A 24,442-nucleotide genomic window follows, 5' to 3' on the forward strand; every position below is an offset into this window, starting at 1 on the left:
CATCTTTAAGCAGGAAATAAATTCTCAGATTTCAGATTATAAGAGTTAATATCCATCTCCCTTGATTTACGGTTTCCGGGATCTAGTCATATTATGAATTGCTTTGAAACTTGGCTCTTTTTGTCATTTTCACTTGTTTGTAGAATTTAAACAAAAGTATATTATTTAAGCCACAAAACATCTTGTTGTGTACGATACTCATTCTTATTCTCCCCTCTATTTCTTTGCATGACTTGAGGACTTTCAAGTCCGAAATGTCCTTGAGCTGCTGTTACGTTGATGTTGTTGATGCCCTTTGGAGGCTCTCAAAATGCCGTACTCTGTGATAAATTTGCTGCATTCTTGGGAAGGAAAAATGCCATGCCTTGAGTAAATTATTGTTGCATACTTGAGTAAACTAGTTGCCTTACTTTGGTGTTGTCGCGAGTTGGTTGCTGCTGTTTTGGCAGCACTTTGGCCAACTGATTGCTGTGTTTTTTAGGGTGAAAATACCACATTTTTGAAGCATTTTGGGGGGGGGGGGAATGCTGCTGCAATTTGAGGCCAACGCTGCTGCGTTTTTGGCCATTTTCTACCGTGTTTTAGGCCATTCTCACTTCATTTTGGGACTGATTTACCACCTGCATTTTTTGGCCATTTTCTACTGTGTTTTAGGCCATTCTCACTTCATTTTGGGACTGATTTACCACCTGCATTTTTTGGCCATTTTCTACTGTGTTTTAGGCCATTCTCACTTCATTTTGGGACTGATTTCTCACCTGCGTTTTTTGGCCAATTTCTACTGTGATTTAGGCCATTTTCACCTCATTTTGGGACTGATTTACTGCCTACATTTTGGCCAACTGATTGTTGTGTTTTGAGGGTAAAAATATAACATTCTTGAGGCACATTTGGAACTTTAAAGCTGCTGCTATGATCAGTTTGCTATTACTGTTTTTTTTTTTTTTTTTTCGTTCATTTCTTGCGGATCAATTTATCTTAGTTGCTGCTATGCATGCTCTTTTTAAAAGTAGTGAAAAAAAATCTGTTTGGACAGTTTAGATGTCATGCGAAGGTTTTTTTCCTGGAAATATATTGCAGTAGTTTTATCTCAAGGTTGTGTGTGTTAATTTAATACTTTGAGGAATATGTGCTTGGATCTAGTGTTCTGAAAATGTGATCTTCTTTAGGAAACTTATCCTTTTAAGTGTTGTTTAAAACAATTGGAAGTCTGAAGTGCGTGTGTTTATGGGATTTTAATCATTAAAAGACCGCTGTGTTTATTTTTTAAAGCTTGAATGCATGCTGGATGATAAGTGATTCTGCCTCTCTTATGTGTTTAAATCCTTGCTTAAATAAAAGAAAACCACCTTTTATTTCAAAAGCAAATGTATGTCAATTTAATTAATAGAAATCGTTTAGTTGTGTCCTTTACTAGAATATGTAGTCGTGGTTCATTTGTTTTAAGATGTTGGTCTGGTTAAGCTGAAATGTTCTTTTGCTGAAAATCCTAAGGATGCTCGAGTTTAAATAAGTTCTATACTCATAATCTATAATTGTTGAGGATCTAGTAGCCATGACTGTCACATCTGTTCCTGAAGTATGATATGTAATTTTCAACAATAAGCTGCCAAAATTTCTCTTTAAGTTGTCTGAAGTGTCGTGAACTTTGAGTTCTCTCCACTATTCCCATATATCCTAAGTTGTTGATGGTACAAACTCATAAAGCATGCTAAAAACTGTTGGTATCTGTGAAAATTCTTAGGCTGTATAATTCGGTATATTCTTATCATGAGAATTGTTCAAAGTATCCTAGGAAAAACTTGATTTAAAGATCTAAAGGAAGATTTGCCTTGATACTGTAAATTTTCATATAAATTAACTTGTGCGTAAACAATGTGAATCTAAATCGTAAACCAGTAGCTCTTATGAGTGTCTTTTAAAAATCTTTATTGATTGATTATGTGCCACAAAACCTACTGTTTTAGGAGCAAGTTACAAAGGTGTAGAGTTTTGTTTGAGTTTATAGCAAACATATAAACTTTACTGTTTAGGACTTAGTGAGTCTCATTTTAGTTCAAATTCTCCTCTGTTTATCTTGCTTGAACAGTGTATTCATGTGATTTTTTTAGAATCTCAGCGCGAGTTTGTTTGGGGCAATTCAGAGATCATGCTCGCAGGCGTCTTTGTTCCTTGTCATGCTAGTTCAATAAATTTCAGTACTTAATTTTGGCATTCAGTTTTGTTACCATTGGAATACTATTTATATTGAGTTTGCTGCACACTTATTCTCTTTCCAGTGAAGTGTATTAGAACACTTAATTTGATTAATATGTCTTGCTAAATACTCTACTTGCATAATTAAAATAATGAATAAATTTGCTAGATGGACATTTGTTCCCTTTTTACCCAGGTCATACCATTGTGTGATACGAATTTAGTACTTCCTCATTGATAGACTTGAATATTGGATTTGATAATTCATAGCTAAGGTTCTAGGATATTAGTTAAAATTTGTGTGTTTAGTTATAAGTTTATACATTATTTGGCATTTCTTTTCAAGTTGCACTCTAATCCTTATCTTTTTTCTTCCTTTGTTTTTCATGAAACACGTGGGAGCATTTGGAGTTATGGCAACTCCGGATTCTGCCCAGATCAGAGAGAAACTAGTAGCAGCAGTTCTGCTCGTGCCTAGCCGTCCCCGATTTTCGTTCTTGTCAAGCATCTCCGTCCTTCTTTCTCTCTTAAATCCTTTTTATATCTTTTGTATTACTATATGTTATTTGCACCCTTTGACTAACATTTTTTTTTTCATGGGTTTGTATTGATAAGATTTTATTTCTTGCTTGTTTGTGAATTCGTAAATGGCCGAAGTTTGTCGTTGGTCATTTTCCTTTAGATATAAATCTTGGTTTCCCTTTAACTTTGCGTATTTCACAGGTTATAAACACCTTTTTTCACAAATAGATAAGGCGGAATTTTTCATTTTTTTTTTTTTTTTTTGTATTTTTCTCTTTTCTTCTTCTCTTCTTTAAAGTTAATTAACGTTCCCTTTTTAATCCTTTTTAGCAAAATGAGTGATTTATATAGGAGTTTCAAAAGGATAGGATGCGTGTTTTATAGGTAATTATTTTATTTTTATGCTAACACATTGAACAGGTTAGGTTCATTAAGTTTAAATGAGGAAATTATATTACGAAAGCTACAAGGTACATACTCTATTTTTACTATATATGTATGTATATAATCTTACTCTTTTATTAAACCATCCAATCATCGTGACGCTATGTGTGTGCTTATATCTATCACGAATACTTATACATATTACTATACTTTTCATGAATATTTATAAAAGTACACCTATTCATACTATTTTACATATGACAGACATACCCCATGTACATATTATGTTCTCATAAAAAATTCGTATGTTCATACCCTACGTTATGTACACTGTCTTTATATACAATTACCGTATTTATACCTAATCTTTAAAAATTACATACGTACTTTTTTTTTAATATACATGCCTAGAACATATAATTTTACAACTCGTATTATTACTCTCCTTTACAATGAGCATACTTACATACGTCACGTTCTTATAATATATATATATATGCGTATACATATACACTATTTTGCTTTATATATATATATATATATATATATATATATATATATATATATATATATATATATATATATATATATATATATATATATATATATATGACCCCTCTTTATTCTATATTATACATACCATTCTTATAAAAAATAATTATCATACATATTTTTCTCACGCACACATCAGCATTAACTAATTCCTTTACAAATACATATTTTCCTATTACTTTAAAACCCCCCTTTTTTTATTATTATTTTTATTTATTTTATATATACAAATAATTTCGAGAGAGTAGCTTCTTTCTCGCAATTCTTAAATAGGTGATAATAAATAATAATAATCCCCCTCTAGTATTAATTAAACTAAGTTTAAAGACTGTCCTCGGACAGGCTCTGAGGGATGCCTAACACCTTCCCCTCGGGGTAACTAAAACCCTTACCTAGAATCTCACAGGTTTCAAAGACTAAAAATGGAGTTTACATTTTTTACGAATGGTTTCCTAATATTTTCCTAAAATTAGGTGGCGACTCTGAAAAATTTACAAAACCAGAGGAAACATAGTCATAAGTTGTGAACTAGTTTTAATCCGTTAAAAAATAGGGCGTAACAGTATAAACTAAGGAAATGCTGCCCAATTTTCTCTAGGTTTAGTAAGCACGTTCATATAATCGATTAGCTAATGTTAATGCGAATTCTCTTGAAGGTAGAAACGTAAGCATTGAAGGAGAACAATCAAGCGATGGAATTGTTAAACGAAAGAGGTATGTAAGGCTAGTCCCTTCTTTCTAAGGCATGACTCCTATGGCATGAATCCTCCTATCTTTCCATGATTTTCCTACATACCGGAAATTATGAGTCTACGATTTTAAAGAGCTTCATACAAGATAAAGAAAAGAGATACGTTACGAGCATGACAATACTGATGATGAATCTAAGTCTAGAAGTCCTAAAGCTCATGATATGACATTCCTACGAAGCTAATGATCCTTATATGATTCTTATGATATCATTTTCCCTACCTCTCCATGACTTTCTTACATTCCGGGAACTATGAGTCAACGTTGATAAAGAGCTTCTTATGAGATAAAGATGAGAAATATGTCATGAATACGATAATAATGATGATAAGTCTAAGCCTAGAGATTCGAAAGCAAGATATGATGTCGATGAAGTTAATGATCCTATTTACGATCCTTTGATGTTGTTCATGGTGTACACTCACCTTAAAATGGTAGTCCTTTCAAGGTGAGATATGATGATTATGATCACTCCATAATGTAATCGGGGGTTTATAACCTTACGTCACCCCGACATAACTATAGTTGCCTTCAAGTTCTAATGTATGTTTTAACGGTAAATGTATGATGATGCTAAGTTTGTGATAAGGTTACGATAAGCTTATGATAATAAGGTCATGATGTGTCTATGAGGTGGATGATAATGATAAGTCTATGATGAGCACATGATGATACGATTCCTCCGTGCCTAAATGGCTGGGCATGTCACCGCGAAGGCGGGCTGCATATGATTCCACCGTGCCTAGATGGCCGGGCATGTCACCGCTAAAGCGGGCTGCTTATGATTACACCGAACCTAGAGGGCCGGGCCTGACACCACTAGTGGGCGGCATATGATGGTTACCCGGACGCGGGTTAACGATGATGGTATATATACGATATGGTGATAGATGTGCTATGACGATATATGTACTACGATTATATATGTTATATGTATGAAAGGCATCCACTCATAAAGGTTAAGCAGGTTATGTCGTCATCTTATGTCTTATGATTCCTCTATTATGTTCATTTCATTCATGCCTTACATACTCAGTACAATGTTCATCGACGTGTCGTTTTTCTTTGAATATTTGTGTTCATGCCCATAGGTAAACAGGGAGGAGGTCTAGACTTGTAGGAGCTATTAGCAGGCCTTGAGAGCACTCCATTATTCCGGAGGTGCCATTGCTTATTGTTTTGTGTATATGTATTTTGGGCATGGCGGGGTTCTGTCCTGTCCATATGTCTAGCACTCTAGTAGAGGCTCGTAGATACGTATGTGTGGGTAGTATGGTATCACGATGTCCTTATTGTATGCATATTATTTTGATAGCCGAAGGGCTTATGTATATAAAGGTAATTATGTTCAAAGTGAAAAAAATGGTTTTCCTATGATTTGAGTATAAGATTAATGAATGAACGCTTGATGTGTACGATGGGTAATGGTACAAGCGGTGCTCGGTGGTTAGACCCGGGTACCCGTCACGGCCCCTAGTCGGGTCGTGACACTATTCACCTTACTCACTAATCATCATAATTACAAAAGAGGTTAACAACTATGGACAACATATCCCTTGAAAACGTAGAAAATCCTCAACTCCTAATTCCATCCAATCTCAGCTACAATATCAAGGATAACATTAATGGCAACACTCTCACAACAAGATATACCCAAACACATCTCTCAATCATCTCTTGACATAACCTCAAAAGCACTATTTAACCTTTCACTGACTTATCACTTTCATAGCTATCTTCTTTTCACATAAACTACCAAAACTCTTAGTAACTAACTTAAATAAAAGGGTAGAAATCATTACATACCTTCAGGGGTCAAGAATCCCAAGAATCCCTTTAACTTCAACTCCCTAAGCTTCCCATTCTTGGAGGAACCCTAGAAATAACCTTCTTCTTCACAAGCTCGGGTTTACGGGGTCCGGGTCTTGTCAAATCTTCACTACTATGCCATAATGTTGGGAGAGCAAAATATTAGGGTTTTCTGATGCGGAATGAGAGAAATAAGACATAAAGTCATGGACCATGTATTTATACTCGGAGAAATAAATGCTTCAGTGGACCGGTTCGACGAGCGGGTCGACGACCCGTCGACATGTCGACGGTCTGTCGATGTGCTCGTCGACACACTGCCTGCGGAATGCATGGTCATGGAACCTGGTGACGCCGCGCAACGACGACGGCCAGTCGACGAGTTCGATGACCCGTCGATCTTGACTGGTGTCTGCAGGTTTTTCTTATTCAGTTCAGATCGCGTCGATTCGACTCATTCAACTTCTAACTCTATGAATTGCCAGGAATATCTGCCGGTACCCTTGTACACTTGGTAAGACACTTTCTATCTCCAAAACTTGGGCTAGGGTCTCAATTCCCAAGGCATACCCAACTAGGAATTCATAAGTTCTACCACTACGAAAGCGAGAGGTGTAACAGTATATCTATGATGTTAGCTCAAAAGATGTCTATCGGAGGTAGTACGACCTTATGTCACTCCGAGAGTTCTAGGTACTCATTCTATTTATGCATTTCATTCATTATACGTATGCATATTGACCCTTAACCAGAAGGCGTTATATACGCGTATATTATATGTATATGGGGTATGGGGAAAGGGATAGGGATTATAAACGCATTACCACCTGATCAGCTGGTGCACAGTGGTGATAATGATGATGATATATGGATCAGGCCGTACGTTCCTCGGCACTATCATATGATATATGGATCGGGTCGTACATTCATCGGCACTAACATGTATATGGATCGGGCTATACGTTCCTCAGCACTAACAGCTATATTATGACCTATGCATATCATACGCTCTGGAGGCACATTCATGTTGTACAGAGTTATACATATGTTCCCAGATGTTCAGCTACAGATGCATTCACATATTAAGATTCGCTTTCCTGTTTCGGATGTCTTTCATGATCTTATATGTTTGTTGTTCTTATGCCTTACATACTTGATATTTTATCGATGCGAAGCCCATTCTGGGGGGGGGCGTTCATGCCGCGAGGTTCAGGTAGACAGACAGGCAGTCCAGCTCAGTAGGACTTCCACTCAGCAGTAGTCGGTGCGCTCCACTTGATCAGGAGCTGCAGTCTATTTTGGTATGCCATTTTGAGATGTATATGTATATATAGGTATGGCGGGGCCCTGTCCCGTCCTTTCTATAACTTTTCATTCCATTAGAGGTCTGTAGACAGTTGTATGTAGTTGACACATGATGTAGCCTTGTCGGCTCTCATTCTTTTGTTGTACAGCATATGTGACAGCCTAGTCGGCTTGCATTGTTATTTTCAATATATATATGTGCATACACCAATAGTTGACGGTTCTTGATGCATATCTCTTGGTGTTGTTCTTGTATGAGTCAGTGTAATTCAGTTATAAGTCATGTATGGGCCACCCTACCCCTTTAATGAGCTCCAGGTACGAGTATAGGGGTGCTTGGTCAATAGAGGTCAGACACTCGTCACGGCTCATCGGTTTGGGTCGTGATAAGAGCCCATTCAGTTTAGTCTTTTGAAAACAAAATGATATAAGTCATTTTTTGGGCTAAGGATCCACTTGACTCTTTTGGTAAAAAACTATAGCTAAGAAAACATGGCCGAGGGCCACGTTTTAATAGCTAAAATAAGGTGTTTTTGGGCCAGAAAACGAAGATAGATTTCAAGTCAAACTTTTTTCCTTAAAATAAAATCTGGGACTTTGCTCATACAAAAAGAAATAGCGAGCATCCTTTTTCAAAAGAAATTCAAGTCATTGGGCCATGAAACTAAATTCATTTTCAAAATAATAATCTTAATAACGTCATATGTTAAAAATCATCTCCCCCCCCCCCTTTTTTTTGGTAAAACTGAAACGGTCCAATCCTTATACATCCAATTATAAAAGTTTAGGTAAGGAGGTTCTAGAAATGTATTAAACGGATTAACCCGGTCCATGTGTGAGTCAAGCTTGAATAAAACCTATTTGCCCAGACTATAAAGTAAATAAACTTTCTATCTTTTCATGGAAAAACTACTATCCTTATATATAAAAGGAACTAATTATATCTGAATATTATAAATCCAAACCCAAATACCCTATACGTAAAAGGAATATATTCAATTCTTTTCAAAAAAATGATATGCAAAATGACAGGCTTTCTTTCGGGAAATAAACACTAAGTAAATAGTTCATGCAAATACTCACAAATTGAAATTCGAAGGTCAACCGTATAGTATGAATCCTTAATACTAGGGTGCATGACACCTTCCCTAGGGGATCACCAGAACCCTTACCTAGAACTTTGGATTAAGAAGGATTTTTCACGGTGTATGAATAAACCCTTCAAAACTGGTTTTCCTAATTTCCTAAAAATTGGGTGGTGACTCTTTTAAAACAATGTCCGAAAGAGCACCAACGATTTTGAAGTAGCTTTTCTAAGTGCTAACTCCGCCCGTGAAAATGCGAACCGTTATACTTATTCCATTTAACAGACAAAACTTCCATGACTCTTATGTAAAGGCAGCTAGGGTTGATAGACAGATTGTCAGCCTGTTGGAGGAGTTGGAAAGGGTCATAGCGTGAGCAGTCAGGAAGGCGTTAGATCTATTACAGATATCACTCACCGTCTCACACCGCCAGATTCACTCTCGGATTGATGGTATTGAGAGATGGGTGCTCGAATTGGAGAAAGTACTGTCCGTGGTTGATATGGGGACGGTCAAGAAAGACATTGCTCAACTGAAGGACGAGATCCTCGCGTTGCTAGTGAAGGAGGGGGGAATACTTGCAGACCCTCCTCAACCAACACCACTGATTGACTTGGCTTCGCTGCTGCCGGTTGTACGCCTGAGGAGAAAGAATTCTCCACCCCAAGATAGAGTCAAGAGGCTGAGATCCGAGGATGAAGATAAGGGGGTGGATCCACTAGAAGAGAGGCGCCAAGTGAAGAGGGCCACCCGACAGTCCATGCTTGACACCCATTTCACAGGGGCATCTTCCAGCAAAGATCCTCCTCCCCCCCTCCCGGTGGAGCAGGCGGTGCCTAGTATTATGGTACCCTTAGAGGTGACTACTACTGTCCTCGAGGAGGAACCGCTCATATAGAGCCATCCGGAGCCTCCCATCAGTACCACTGGCCCAGCAGATGATCCAGCAACAGTTCGTCCTGACGAGGTGGCGATACCTCAGGATGGGCAAAGCGCCTAGGGCGCCTCAGGTAGTCATAACCCTTTGTTTTTACTTATTTACATGCTTTGGGGACAATGCATGATTTTTAGTTGGGGTGGGCTATCTGATTTCGGTAGTATTTTGTAGATATGTGTTTAGGACCCCCTCGGCTTTTCTTTGCCAGAGTTCTTTTCCTGGGGGGGGGGGGGGTTTATTTTTGTTAAAACTGGCATGTTTAGGTTGTTTAGGTAAAATAGAGTAAGTATGACTTAGATAGTAGTGGTTGATGAACTTATGGCATGACATGTTTGATATGTATTTTACTGAAAAAGGACCCTCTTCGAAAATTCTTGTATGTACTCGAAAGGTGTTAGTGAATTGACAGGCATGCTTCTTTTTATGAAATCTTGAGTATTGGAGTATCATGTGTGATGAATGGTTTCTTGGGTAGTCACTTTGCTTAGCAAGCCTTATGCCATTGTGAGTGCGAGATGTTAGCATTTGTTCATGCACTGCTTTTGCAATCTAGAACTTGCATGGTTTGTCATGCTTGAATTCTGAGGATTGTTTGGTTGTTGAAATGATCTTGGGCCTTCTTTGTGTAAATTGAAGCCATGTTGCCTTATAAGCCTTACCCGTTCATATATATGATCTGTAGTCTTCCCCTTTGAGCCTTTGACCTTTTTCTTGACTAGCCGCTAACCAACCCATACCCTTGTTTGAAATAGTCCCATTTTTGCACCTGTTCCCTCCTTGACACTATAAGAGAAAAAAGAGGCCAAAAGCCTAAGTTGGGGGAGAAACATGTGTGAAAAAAAAGCCTTATCCTGAAGCCTAAGTTAGGGGTGGTGTGAGTTACCTAGTAGAGGATTCGATGTAGTTGTTGTGTAGTTGCTGTAAATTCTTTAGAAAAAAAAAAGAAGAAGAGAAAAATCATAAAATAGTTGCACAAAAAGATAGTCAATACGCAGCAGTTTGTTAAACCACATCGAAGTTGAAGAAGTAAAAAGAGGGAGAGAGAAAGGCAAATAAAGAAAAGAAAAATGTAGTGTTCAAGGAGGGTTAGTCACTAATAACCAAATATCTATCCTGCCCATCCCTAAGCCTACATTGCAAACCGAAAAAAAGTCCTAGTGTGATCACAATCGAACCGTCCGAAGTTGAAGGCATTGAAAATAAGGGCAACCATATGGCATTTGCATTTGTAGTACATGAAATTCCTTGTAAGTGTGAGTGTTTCTCTCCTTATTTGTCTTTGTCCCATCTCTTCTTGTACATATGTGTTTGGGACATTCTTTGGTCTTTGTGAGGGCATAAGGGTTGAATGAAATAGTGAAAAAAAGTGATTACCCGAAGTAGTGTTTGTATATGCATTGATAGTTCCAATAACTTTATGCCATGGATTGAAGCTTCATTGTGAATCATAACATATTTTGAGTAATACATCTTGTTATGAAATTGTGAAATTGAGAGGGTCAATCGTGAGAAAATTACATGCTGGTAGTTCTTAGCCAAAACCATTATAGACATTCTTACTCTATTGTATCTGAGCATTAGTTGAGTCGTATGTGTTGTGTGACTTGCTTGAGGACAAGCAAAGACTTTAAGTTGGGGGTGTCGATGTGCCGCGTAATTTTGGCACATTTGATGCTTTTTGACTTCAAGTTTTACTTGTTTTTCAAGCAAGTTTGGGTCGTTTAACGTGTTTTGTTCATGTTGCAGGCATTTAGAGTGTTTATGGTGAAAGTCGGGGAAAGTCGTGAAAAGAGCTTAAAAAGATGTGCAAAATATAGAAGTGACTGAAGCTGGAAATTATGGAGCAAAAAGACGGATCGTATATTATTTATGACCCGTCAATTCACCTGTAGATTAGTAACATAAGATGCTATGATTGAGAAAGAATCCACGGCAGAAAAGTACGGACCGTGAATAATTTACGGATCGTAAATCCCACCGTAGATCAATCGAACAGCAAGTCCCAAACTGAAGGAAGAATTTACGGTCCAGATCTACGGACCTCAAAACATTTACGGTCCGTCAAAGTGGAGCGTAGATCTAGACATCAGGAATTGATTTTATGGACAAGAGTGAAGATTTTACGGAGCATCTAATATTTACGGTCCGTATGTTGATCCGACGGGGGTAGTTTTGTCACATCGTTTACCACGACTTGGACCATTATAAATACCTAATGTAGGGTTTTTGTAGGCTATTCTTAGTCAGATATTATCACTATTCTTCTTAGCATTGAATACTTCATTGTTTTGGAGCTTCTTGGAGAAAAAGACAATTACTTTCATCTTATTTTAATCAATAGTAAGCATTATAAATTCTTTTATATTATGTTCTTCATTCTTCAATATGAGTAGCTAAATTTCAGACTAAGGTTGTGAACCCAACTGTTATATCTCGTATTTTGCACATTGGGATAGTTTAAGCTAATCGCGATAAGTTAAGGACAAGACTATTTTGGGATACGAGGTAGAGACTTTTAACCTCCGATGTCGTCTTAATGCACAAGTTGCTTATAAATTTTATTGGTATGGAAATATCAAGGAAGATTAAATATTAAGAAGCTAAATATTTCATGAAAAGGCCACATGTGGCCGTGTGGGCTCCGCCCGTACGGCTTGGCCAAATTTGATTGACTCGAAGCCATGAGTGGGGCATGTGTCCACCTTGTACGAATTATATATATAGATAAGTGATGACAAAGAAAGACAATTATTCATCATTTCACAACTTAAGAAACTTGGAGAAGAGAGGAGAACATTCGGCCATGGCTAGCCGAAAATTTGGTGCCCATGAATATTGATCAAAAAAATAATTTTCTTCTAGTATTCCAACCAATTGGAGGGTCCCTAGTAACGTGGAGTAGTTGTTGGAGCAATCAAAACATCCATTTTTGCAACTTACAAACCCTAGCCAAGTTGAGAGTTAAGTGGAAAAGGTAAGGTTTAATCTTTTTTTGCATGTATTATGGATGGTTTGAACGTGTAGTAGTGTGTGTAGAAATGAATGAAATTCATGGAACCATATGTGTAGGTGTTGGTAGCGTGTAGGGCGTTCTATGTAGGAATGATGAACTAAATTTACTTAGTATTTTTGGTTGTTGTTGTTGTTGTGGATTCTATGATGCAATGAAGGTTTAATGGTTCAAGTTGGAGTTGTAATTGTGTTTGGGGTTGTTGTAGAAGCTAATATGATGTTAATATAGTTTCTTGCATTTGTGTAAATGATGTTGTTAACGTGTGGTTGTTGGCATAGTTCACGAATTTGGAAGAAAAGAATGTGTTGTGTTGCTCTTGTCGAGTTTGGAAGATTTCGGGTGGTGTTGTATGTTGGTTGGGCTGTTTTGAATATTGTGTGGGCTGTCCGAACTGTTCTCGAGTCTTCTTTGAATGGTCTCGGGTTAGTTCTTGAACGTGTGATCATTGGTGTTGGCTTGATTGTATGTGGTTGACTTGAATGTAATTGGAATGCCGTCGAATTTTGTAGAAAGGAGTTACTAACGTTAGAATGCGTTTTGAATTAATTGTTGATGTTGTTAATATGGTTGTTGGTATTATTGTTGATGATTTGGCCGAGTTGAATTCTCGGGGTTTGTTGAATTTATAAAGGAAATCTTGTCGAATTTCTATAAATGAAGTGCTAGCTTAGGATCGAATTCCTAAGTACCTATAGCTAATGTTTGGTATCTAATGACGTTGTTGTAGATCTTGGGAAGCCCGAGACTTAAGTTCGGATTAACTTAGGAAGCGGACAAGGTATGTAAAGCCTATCCCTTCTTTCTTTTGGCATGTCTTAGATGTAAGTGGAATACGATACGAGCCTTGGGGTAACTCTATTCATGAGTTCCGAGCATGTTTACGACTCTTATTCACTTCTTGATATTAGCATTCTTAATATAGTCGAGCTATTGCCCTCGAGTCTTTGGTGTGATTGGATAGTACATGATGCATAGAGAGATCCTATTCCTAAAGGATTCTATAACGAATAATGTCCGTAACTTTCATAGGCGGCCTCGGATTGCTTTGATACGTTCGTAGAGGGTTCTATAACGAATAATGTCCGTAACTTTCATAGGCGGGCTCGGACTGGTTTGATACATGTCTAGGATCCCTGAGACTTCCCTTAATACAGCTTATAGCGACATTTAGAAAGAACTTAACATGGCTATCGTTTTAATACTCGAGCGTTGATTACTTACTTACCTATCGAGTCTCAAAAGATGATTTTATATGCATATGGCTATTCACTATTCTGTTTGTGCATTCTGTTTCCGCATCCTTCTCCGAGTCCCGCACTAGCGGGCCGGGTACAGTATATATATATATATATATGTATATCATGGTGTTATGATGTGTTATGGTGTTATGCTGTATTATGGAGTTATCTTTGTGTTACGAGGTTATCTTGTGTTCGAGTATCTTGTGTTATGGCGCCAAAGACGGGGTGGCGACCATGTTCACCGAGTCCTATAATGGGCCGGATATATGTATATGATATTGACATGCATGATTTGTATTCCAAACGCAAGCATTTTGGTATTAGGTTATAGTGCTTACTTTACGTACTTCTTACTTTGGTTATAACCCGTTTTACGTGTTTCATGCTTTATATACTCGGTACACATCTCGTGCGACCCCCTTTCTTCGGGGTCGCGTTTCATGCCCGCGGTACGGACGCTCGCTTTGGTGATCCGCCCGACTTAGGGTATCTATTCCTTATCTTGGAGCGCTCCCTTGCGATTCGAGCCTATACTTTGGTACAAACACTTTCGTTGTATATATATATACGTCTGTTCAGGGGTACGGTGGGCCCTGTCCCGTCATATGATTCTGTTGTTACTCTTAGAGGTCTGTAGACATATGTGTGGGTTGTGAATAGTTACTGTTTAGTCGTGTCCGTATGATTTATGTTTTGGGCGGTCCCATTCGCCGTGGCAGCCTTGTCGGCTTGCGTATGTATATATGTTTTGGGATACTGCATGTTATGATAGCCTTGCCGGCTTATGTGCGTTATTATCTGTTGAAAGTGGTAACGTCTCAGGGACGAAATAATCGTGATATATATGCGTATATGCGGCAGTTTTGAGACGACGTCTTGCCTTTGTATATGTATAAGTTCTTAGTATGCTAGTCGTGGACTGACTATAGTAACAGGTGTTTACGAGTGTCTAGCTCGGGCACCAGTCACGGCCTACGGGGTTGGGTCGTGACACCAACGATGGATGTTATGTGATTGGGAATTGAGATTGATATATGCATAATGGATTGTTATGATTTACTTATTCTTCATTCTTCATTGTTAGTTGATGGTTGCAAACATTAACTTCCACCATAAACCTTGCTTTATTTGAGAAAATAAGTTAGGGTTTGGTAAGAACAAGCAAGAAGAACTCGGGGCGTTAACCCTCGATTAATAAATTCACTTAGGAATAAGAGGAATTTACTTGACACAAATTAACCGTTCTTCATATCGACTCTTTTATATTTGGGAAAATCATAAAGAGAAATAGTCCTTAACTATTGGGAAATATTAGGGATTCAATTAGAGGTTAAGTGCATTCGTACAACAATCCATTAGAAGTATATCAAAATCAATACCGATAGCATACACTTCATCTAAAGGGGGACACAATCTTGATTTCTTTAATTCATTCTATTACAAACAAAAGCAAAATAGTTAGTAAACAAACAATCTTTTACAAACTTAACGGAATACGAAACTAGACTGCGAGAAAGTACTCAACTACATTAGTAACCTTTTCACACCCTATTCTTGTGGGATTCGACCCCAACCTAGTTGGGTTACTATATTTGACAACGTCCGCGTTACGCCATTTATTAGGTGTAATTTGAGCGTATCAATTAACTCAAAATGTATGTTGTTATGAACCATTTTTTTTTTCATAAAAAAAGGAATAGTACCTAAATTCATAATTTAGGTTGCATTATTTGGCAGGTACATAATTTTTTTATAATCGCGCAAAACGCGAATATATTCACTAGTTTGCTAATAAAAGAGACGTGAAAATATGTGTTTTATTAATACAACGCCTCAGTAAATTTCAATACTTTATTTATGAAGTATGATTTATTCATTTGGTAAGAGCGTATAAGCTGGGAAGTTTGATAGTTTTCATTAATTATAAGGTTTTTATGTTTATATGAGATAATTTGCAATATGTCGCCATTGGGAAATTATCATATGGCCAGACATTAAAAAGATACGAAAGCTTATACCAACGCAATGTGAATTGAAAGGAGAATATAATATCGGATTGCTCAATAGGTATGTTCATTCGTGCGATTTTACTTGGGGATCATGTTAATCTACTATCAAAACCAGCGTTTTATATAACATTCAAGAACTGATCATAGCCTATGCGCACATTTAAATGGAATCTATGGTTAGATCCTGATACAGAAACCAAAGTTGCGATTGCATGGATATCTTTTCCATATTTGCCTCCAAACTATTTTGTACGAGAAGTTGTATTCTCAGTAGCTTCCGCAGTAGGAAAGCCTTTGCAAGTGCATATGGCTACTCTCAACCAAACCATGCCAAGCTGTGCAAAGGTCAAGGTAGATCTGTGCAAGTGGATATAGCTACTCGCAATCAAACCAGGCCAACCATTGAAGAAGAAATGATAGATTTGACAGGAAAGAATGATACTACAAAGGAAACAACAATGGTGGTAATGATTATTCTTTGTTAACACACACGAAATACTTTCACAGAAAGATGCATGAAACTTGTTTCAAGCGATCCAGGGTTCAGAACATCTCAATGACAATAACTATTACAATGATTTTTGCTAAAATGAATATCTGATACTTTCATTTTTACACTTCATAAATGCCAAATTCCTGTACATCCAATATCATTCACTGAGACAATCGGATATGTGCATTCAATGGATAAAGCCATGCACCCATCCCAATCGGATATGCGCTTTCTTTCTGATCAATTTAGAAGCTGGAGTAAAATATATTAGCTGCGTCATAGTTCAGGGGCTTCCTATTTTTCAAACCACCTTAACCAATAGAGGTTAGCATCTAAGTCCAGTCTAAGTGCTACCTGTGCTTGATAATATGATGAATGCACAAACCACAGAGAGTGAGAAGACGGAGATCCAAGTATTCTCAGTGTACATCTCCATGGCATCTGTGAATGAAAAACGTGTTCGGTTTTCAGCCCAGTTACGGAGTCGATCTGCCTCTGCAGCATACAGTGCTCTTCCCTGAACATGTAACAGCTAATAATTAGGAACTCACTTAAAATATAAAAGTGATTTACAAATCAAGAAACGGATAACACTGGAAACTGACACTTGTACAAGGATGAAAACTGAAGACTGGAACATATTGCCAGATGAGTTTAAGTAATATTATTCAATTATTTTGTATTACGGTAATACTTGCTTTTATCAACTGGTAATACTGAGGATAAATATAACAAAAGCAAATAATTACAGATGTACTCCATGAGATATTAGTTACGAGCTTAAGTTACCATATTGACACTTTGACAGAGAGAACCATAAGGCATCAAAGTGTGGCAACACAGAAAGCCCCACATGCATCCATTACATGTAGTAGGTTACCTGATCATCAAACCATCGGCCCCGTCTCAACCATGAGGTTACTAAGGCAATTAAGATCCTTGGTGGAGTCAAATAATTGATGGCTCTTCCACTTCCTTTTACAACCCGCATCCTTGGTACTAGTGTTCTAGCAACTGTCTCTGGATGTTCGCAAATGATGTTAAACATCTGTCTGTTTTGGATAGTTGAGCCACTGCAGGAGAGCCTCATTCTTAGTAAACCAAGCTATAATATAATTTGATATGGTACTAATGAAAATCCAAAAGAAGAGTTTACTCTAAAGTTTTTTGAAAAGTTTAAATAGTTGCCTTGATAAGCAGGGAGAGAATAGCCCAATACTTTGTGTTTGGAAACAAAGAGAAACGAATCGTGTATATGAGTTTCATTATTAACCTTCTCCATGCCTCCCTTTTGCCTCCATTTTGCAATTTCCTGCTTAAACTCCTCTTTCAGTTGTTGAGGGAGGACGAAAGGGGAAAGCAAGGTAGGAGGCTGCGGGAGAGTAGTTAACAGGTATAGGGCTCTAGCTTGTAGGTACTGGAGAAGATACAGTATAAAGGGAGACCGCTAAATCAGGCTCCAGTTTCACCATGCTGGCAGGATTAGAAAAGGTGGTCACAGTTGATTACAAGAACAAAATAAAAGTTGAAACCTTTCATCTATCCATAAGCACCAGAAAGGAGAATCATCTCAAAGGTAGGAATCTCTGGTCCAATATTTCAGTAGTCTTTATGTACCACTGAATGGTGTGGATACCTAGAGTCCTATTTGGTGGCACTACCAGATAGAGTAGGACCCCAAACAGGACAGAGTTAAATCCAAAAGAAGAGTTTACTCTAAAGTTTTTTGAAAAGTTTAAATAGTTGCCTTGATAAGCAGGGAGAGAATAGCCCAATACTTTGTGTTTGGAAACAAAGAGAAACGAATCGTGTATATGAGTTTCATTATTAACCTTCTCCATGCCTCCCTTTTGCCTCCATTTTGCAATTTCCTGCTTAAACTCCTCTTTCAGTTGTTGAGGGAGGACGAAAGGGGAAAGCAAGGTAGGAGGCTGCGGGAGAGTAGTTAACAGGTATAGGGCTCTAGCTTGTAGGTACTGGAGAAGATACAGTATAAAGGGAGACCGCTAAATCAGGCTCCAGTTTCACCATGCTGGCAGGATTAGAAAAGGTGGTCACAGTTGATTACAAGAACAAAATAAAAGTTGAAACCTTTCATCTATCCATAAGCACCAGAAAGGAGAATCATCTCAAAGGTAGGAATCTCTGGTCCAATACTTCAGTAGTCTTTATGTACCACTGAATGGTGTGGATACCTAGAGTCCTATTTGGTGGCACTACCAGATAGAGTAGGACCCCAAACAGGACAGAGTTATCCTTCTTAGCAATACATTGTTCAGGAAAGCGATTCAAAACACATTTGAGTGCAAAGAACTGATGATCCTCCTTACATACCTCAGCAGAAGGTCGGTTAGGACCATGCCTGGAGAGGCCGTATGCACTCCAACTTTTGACCGCTTGCACTCCTTCAGTAGGGATGATTGAAGCTGCCTGAGACCACATTTTGTTGACCCATAGCTGCAGAACAGTGAAGATGATTGCAGCGTTATGAATATCCATCAGAAAAGTATTAGATGAATACATGGTAAAGATACTGCTATTCAACATAGATAACCTAGTACTCCAACCACAATAATCAACTCACACAGCTGTTAGAGGGGTGCTAGATCCTCCAGAACCTGCACCATCCATGTTAAATACATGTCCACCTTTGCTTTGGGTTTTCATTATTTGGATAGCTTCTTTAGTGCATAGTATAGAACCAATCAGGTTTGTGGAGACAATCTGTATATAAAATGTTTTTGGTGAGCAACAGGCGATAAATAATTACTATAACATTAGGTGACCCAGCATGCACAGAGCAGATAGTTTATTACGTGCAGAAATAAAGTTTAACTTGGAAGACTCAACAAATATGAACTTTCTCCATGCATGAGGTGATGGGGAAAATTGTCTAGTAGTAGTATCGGAGAAAAACCAAGACATGGGGATATATTGACGGATAAGTACAGGAAAACAAATAGTTAAAAGGAGTGACTCATGTTTGTAATAATAAGTACATATTTTGGTATATAAAGTATATAAATTATGTATATTTTGTATACAAATTATATCTATATGTTGTGGGGAAGGGGAACATAGTTTGTTATCAAATTTCTGCTAGGGAATTGTTAGAAAACCTACAGTGAAAACATCACACCCACCCCCCGGCACAAGAGAGATAGATAGATAGAGAGACAGAGAGAACAAGGAAAGAAGCTTTGGCTTGTCAATTTAATATAACCCACTCTACTGCTGATGCCCCATGCACTAACGATCCATCTGCTATTATATATGCATCGTCAAAAACTATTTTTTTTTTTTAATTTTTATTTTTTTATTTTTTGCCAGAGTCTAGAAATGGAAAAAGTTGTAGAGCATCAAGATAAATGTATGAAGATTGCCCACAAGATGCATACCTCTTGAATATCATTGTCAGTAAACTGCAGCAAGGGTCGAAAACCTTTGTTTGTCCCAGCGTTGTTTACCTATATACAAGTCAATCTTTAGAAGCATGACAACGGAACAACAAGCCAGGAAAGTTTTGTTTTCCTCACAAGTCCTCTGAGATGCGGATGACCCCTATATATGTACTTCACTGTCTTTTGCTTCGAGAAAAGAGAATGTTAACAAAAGAAAATTACTAACCCAAATGTCAATGTAACCAAGCTCATCTGCAACAAACTTGCCCAGCTTTCTAACATTAACCGGTTCAGAGACGTCACAAGCCATACCAACGACTTTTGCATGTGCCAAATTTTTTCTAGCCGACCCAGTTGCAGCATTCACAGCTTGCTTCAGATTTTCCTCAAGCTCCTTGACAGTTGAATCGACAGATTCAGGGCTGTCTTCAGGAAACATGCATTACCAAGAGATCCTAAACTACAATTCGACCAAATAAGTGGACTTCATAATCTAAGGAATTACCTGCGAGAAGTAACAATGACACGGTCTCCAGAAAGTAAAAATTCACGCGCAAGAGCTTTCCCTAGTCCCCTTGTACTGCACCAAACAACAATTAGGGTAACTACATTAAAACACCATCTCCAGAGTCCAAATTGATATACCTAAAATCTGTCTCTCTTTGTCGTAAAATTCACGAGGAGAAAAGGAAAACAAGTATCCGGAAAAGAGAACTTCCCTTGATGAAAAGATAAAACAGTTGAATGAGACTTAAATTTGAATGTTAAGCAGCATCATCTTCAAATAAAAATTCATTTTCAACCAACAAGTTGTTAAAGATGAGGAGATGAGTTGCTACTTCTATAGTCCAGGAATGCCCTAGCAAGACTACATTGTGCCCTTCGTAATTCAACACAGTTTTGAAACACAGATGATTAAACAACATAAATATTTAGCAAGTGCGCAATAAATCAAGTTGCCTTTAGTGCAAAATGAAGATATGACTTTTAGTAATAGTAAAGTCTTATACCTTCCCGTTATAACGACATTACGCGGACCAGCTCGAGCAACTTCATCCAAAACCAAATTGGACCCTATCATAGTCCCAATAATAATTCCTCCAAGCCAACTATACCATATCAACTCATTCATCTGGCTATCTCCACCTGTAAGATTTAACATTGGAGTACACCCTTATACAGTTACCTCTATGTTGGATGTCATAAATGCCTTAAACTTTCACAAGTTCACAACTTCAATTTGGTCCAATGAAAGAGCATGAATTTGCTAACCTGACAACTGAAATCCAACAAACATGACAACGCCTGTGCTCATCATCGCGATAATATATCTTCCAACATATAACGCCAACTGCAAATATAAGAGGAACATAAGACTCCATTAACAAAAAACCGTAAAAGATTATCTACCTTTGTCAATCAAGACCTCCTCATTTAATGTGCATGAGGTTGGAATACAAACTCGTCCCATTCTCATAATGTTTCCATTATGAATTGGAAATAGGAAAAAAAGACATTTCACAACTGTCTAACGTATATCCATATATCCAAGATCAGACTAATAACCGCCCAAGTAATAAAACTCTAGTTTCTTGATCAACCAAATTGCATAGTTCAGTGCATGGTAAATATGAGAAATATTTAAAAAGAATGGACCTGAGATCTTTTTTAAAGCAACATACATCATCATATTGGCATGCAGCCCAACTCTAATTAGGAGCCATTCGGACATGATATGAAATCAGTGATTTGACATCATGATGATTTGAAGTTGAAGCTTTGTTTGGACTTGCAATTTGGATTTCTTAAGTTGTATTTTTCTCATAGAGATAAAAACTCCATAAGTTGTGAAAACCATCAAAACTTTTCCATTGCTTATACAATCTTACCAAATGAGCAAATCATATTTCATAACAAAAATAATACGCTATTAGCCGGCCTTTCTAAAAAATACAACATCCATTGATCGAACTTTAACTCAATAAAAAAGTAAATTGAACTTTAACTCAATAAAAAAGTAAATTGAACATGAGTTTTAGTCTTTAATGCAGTTGGTAATGGTGGGTAAGAGTAAATTTGTTGGAACTTGTAAATATACTACCAACTTACAGATCATTTTTATTATTTGATATAAATGGTTGGTAAACATGGTTGGTAAATATATCTACAACTTATGGATCTCTTTTTATAAAATATAAACTTATGGGTCAAGTTTTACATTTTAAAAAATTTGAAATCATGATTTGGAATCCCAAATCATACCAACTACCTTGGTGGAGAATTTAGGATTTGAAATTATGATATGAAATTGAAGTTGAAGTTGAAATTTTGTGCAAATTGCATAAACAAATGATGATTTGAAATCAAAATATGAAATCGTGATTTCACATCGCATGTCAAACGCCTACTTAAACAAGTGAAACAATCAGAAGTACTAAAACGCCATTGAACCCTTAATCCATGATTTTCAGATGCAATAGCATTGAAATGTCCATTTTGCAACTCTTACTACGATTTTGCGCACGATTATCAAAGAAGAAGAAAATCATAGCCTATAGTACTAATAACCTCTTAGAAATCTTCATTCTTTTACAAGTGAGATTTCACGGAAAGGAGAAAAAAGAAAAAGGGGGATAAAAGCACTCCCTCCGTCCCAATTCATATGACATAGTTCGGATTTCTAGAGTAAAATTTCTTTATTTTAACCGTGAATCCGAACATACAATCTTTAAGTTCTTGAAAAATAATTTACATATTAGAAAACTGCCATAAAAAGTCCTATACTCACAATGTTGAAAGGACATATGAATAAATTGTGATCAAAGTTTTCCTGTTTGAGAACTATGTCACATAGATTGGGACAGAGGGAGTAACAGTTAGAGCACAATTTGGATGCATAAAACAGATGCCTAAAGGTACATACGCACTAACCAAAGCAAATTACCCACAAAATAGATGACTAAAGGTAGATATGCACAAACCAAAGCAAATTGATGTGTGACATACCAAGAATAATCTCTCCTCCAACTTCTCGATAGCTTCTCTAAACTTATTTTCAGTTCCCAAACTTGGCTTTGAACAACTCCACACAGCAGATCTAATAGCTCCAACCAATTTGTTCTTGGATTCACTTCGTTCCTTCAGATATTTATCCACATCATCAGACTTAAAGCTCCTGCAAGGTTGTACAACAATTCTACGACGACCCTTTACAATCAAAGGGTCCCACGTACTCACAACTACATTCCCGGCCATCCGTGGGTAGTAGTGGTGGCACTCTAGTGTTGACACGTGTAACTTCGCCACCATGTCCATTTATTATTATCAGATAAATAATTGGTGCACTTTTTCTTTCTCTCTTTGGTTACAAAGGTTTGTATGATTTCATGAAATATGTTATCCAATTTTTTTGGGGTTTGGGGATTTGGATTGTGTGACGTGAAATTTTCTGGGATCTAGTGTAAGGTAGAAATATCTGAGGAATTGGAATTTTGATTATAAAGATCAAAAGCTAAAGCAAAGACGCTAGAGAAAAACAAGTGTGATGACCACACGTTAAAGCTACTCTTTATCTACACGTTTGAACTGCTACGTGGCATTGTGGTTCTGATGTTACGTGTCTCCTTTACCATCGAGGTTACAATTATCTCATTCTGGCTGCCTACTTGTCTTTTCTTTTGTAATGTTTTTTAAAGTAAATATACCCCTCGTCTGATATAAAACAGAGGAAAAAGAATATTTACAGCAAAAACTAAAAATCAAAGGAAAAAAGCTAAAGTCATAACAGTTTATGAGCAAGTTGATAGTACACTGCTGCATTTAAGAGATTGTCCTCCATCTTAGCTAATACTCTCTCGGTCCCAATTTATTTGGCATCATTTCTTTTGTTCTAAAAAAAATATTATCTTTTTATATTTAGAAACAATTTAACTTTATGAGATAATTTACAGTCACACATTTATATAAAGGCTTATTTTGGACCACATATTTCAAAAATCTTCCTTTCTTTCTTAAATTTCGTGTAAAATCAAATGGTGCTATATAAATTGGGACGGAAAGAGTATCATGCAGAAGCACCTCAAAGCTCTCATCACCAGGTACTATAAATCTTAGGCCAAAGTAGAGCATCACTCAAAGAGTATCTGAGTCCATCTCAAAAGCATCAACAATATAAGTCCTCCAGCCAACTGAAAAAATTGTCACCTGTTCTTTGAAGTATCCTGCTACATTTTCCTAGAGCAAATCCTTCTGTAATGTGGAGGAACTGGTCCTCCCTCATGTTTCTGTGTGTATAAACAGTGTCTAATATTGCCAACATTCCAACCGTATGAGCCAAGCTAATATCACACACTGGAATCCTTTCAATATTTGACAGTATGTTTATTCACACAGATGTTGTGCTTCAGACTAATTCCTTCCCTTGTGTTGTGTTGATCTGAGATTTGGTGTCTGTATTTTGTCTAAGTTCACAATTCTTCTTCCTGCACAAGGCAGTTCAGAGAAGGATTGAAAATAGCTTCACCTGCAAAATCAAAAGCAATGTGTTAGGTCCCGTGTTTTCGTATGTTAATGTAATAACACCCATACTCTTACTTTAGTGAAATGCTCTGAACTTTCGGATTAAAATCTGTTGTGAGTAAGTTAAGGTGAACTTGTAAGGTTGATGACATTAAAAAGGATAGTGATGGTTTAAAACCAATGTTAAGTAAGTATTTGTAACACCTTGTACTTCAGCGATAGGATAC

General features: G+C 37.2%; 1 protein-coding gene across 1 annotated transcript; it reads right to left on the reverse strand.

The window, feature by feature from the left end:
• Positions 1–16,262: 16,262 nt before the first annotated feature.
• Positions 16,263–23,238, reverse strand: LOC132041154 (probable chlorophyll(ide) b reductase NYC1, chloroplastic). Its single transcript, XM_059431972.1, has 10 exons — positions 22,704–23,238; positions 20,970–21,048; positions 20,708–20,843; positions 20,203–20,277; positions 19,924–20,119; positions 19,695–19,763; positions 18,881–19,020; positions 18,631–18,753; positions 17,177–17,369; positions 16,263–16,813 (listed from the first exon to the last, which is right to left on the reverse strand). The coding sequence occupies exons 1-10, from the start codon at positions 23,010–23,012 to the stop codon at positions 16,640–16,642; spliced, it is 1,494 nt and encodes a 497-aa protein (XP_059287955.1). The 5' UTR covers positions 23,013–23,238; the 3' UTR covers positions 16,263–16,639.
• Positions 23,239–24,442: the final 1,204 nt, after the last annotated feature.

The sequence above is a fragment of the Lycium ferocissimum genome, chromosome 12, assembly GCF_029784015.1.
Source record: "Lycium ferocissimum isolate CSIRO_LF1 chromosome 12, AGI_CSIRO_Lferr_CH_V1, whole genome shotgun sequence".
In the NCBI taxonomy this organism is placed as follows: domain Eukaryota; kingdom Viridiplantae; phylum Streptophyta; class Magnoliopsida; order Solanales; family Solanaceae; genus Lycium; species Lycium ferocissimum.

Excerpts from the sequence above, each read along its gene's own strand:
- LOC132041154 (XM_059431972.1), bottom strand. The coding sequence starts at position 23,012 with ATGGACATGGTGGCGAAGTTACACGTGTCAACACTAGAGTGCCACCAC. Across the intron at positions 19,764-19,923 it reads TTGGTTACATTGACATTTGG|GTAAACAACGCTGGGACAAA; the intron begins GTTAGTAATTTT and ends ACTTGTATATAG. Across the intron at positions 18,754-18,880 it reads AGCACCCCTCTAACAGCTGT|CTATGGGTCAACAAAATGTG; the intron begins GTGAGTTGATTA and ends ACTGTTCTGCAG.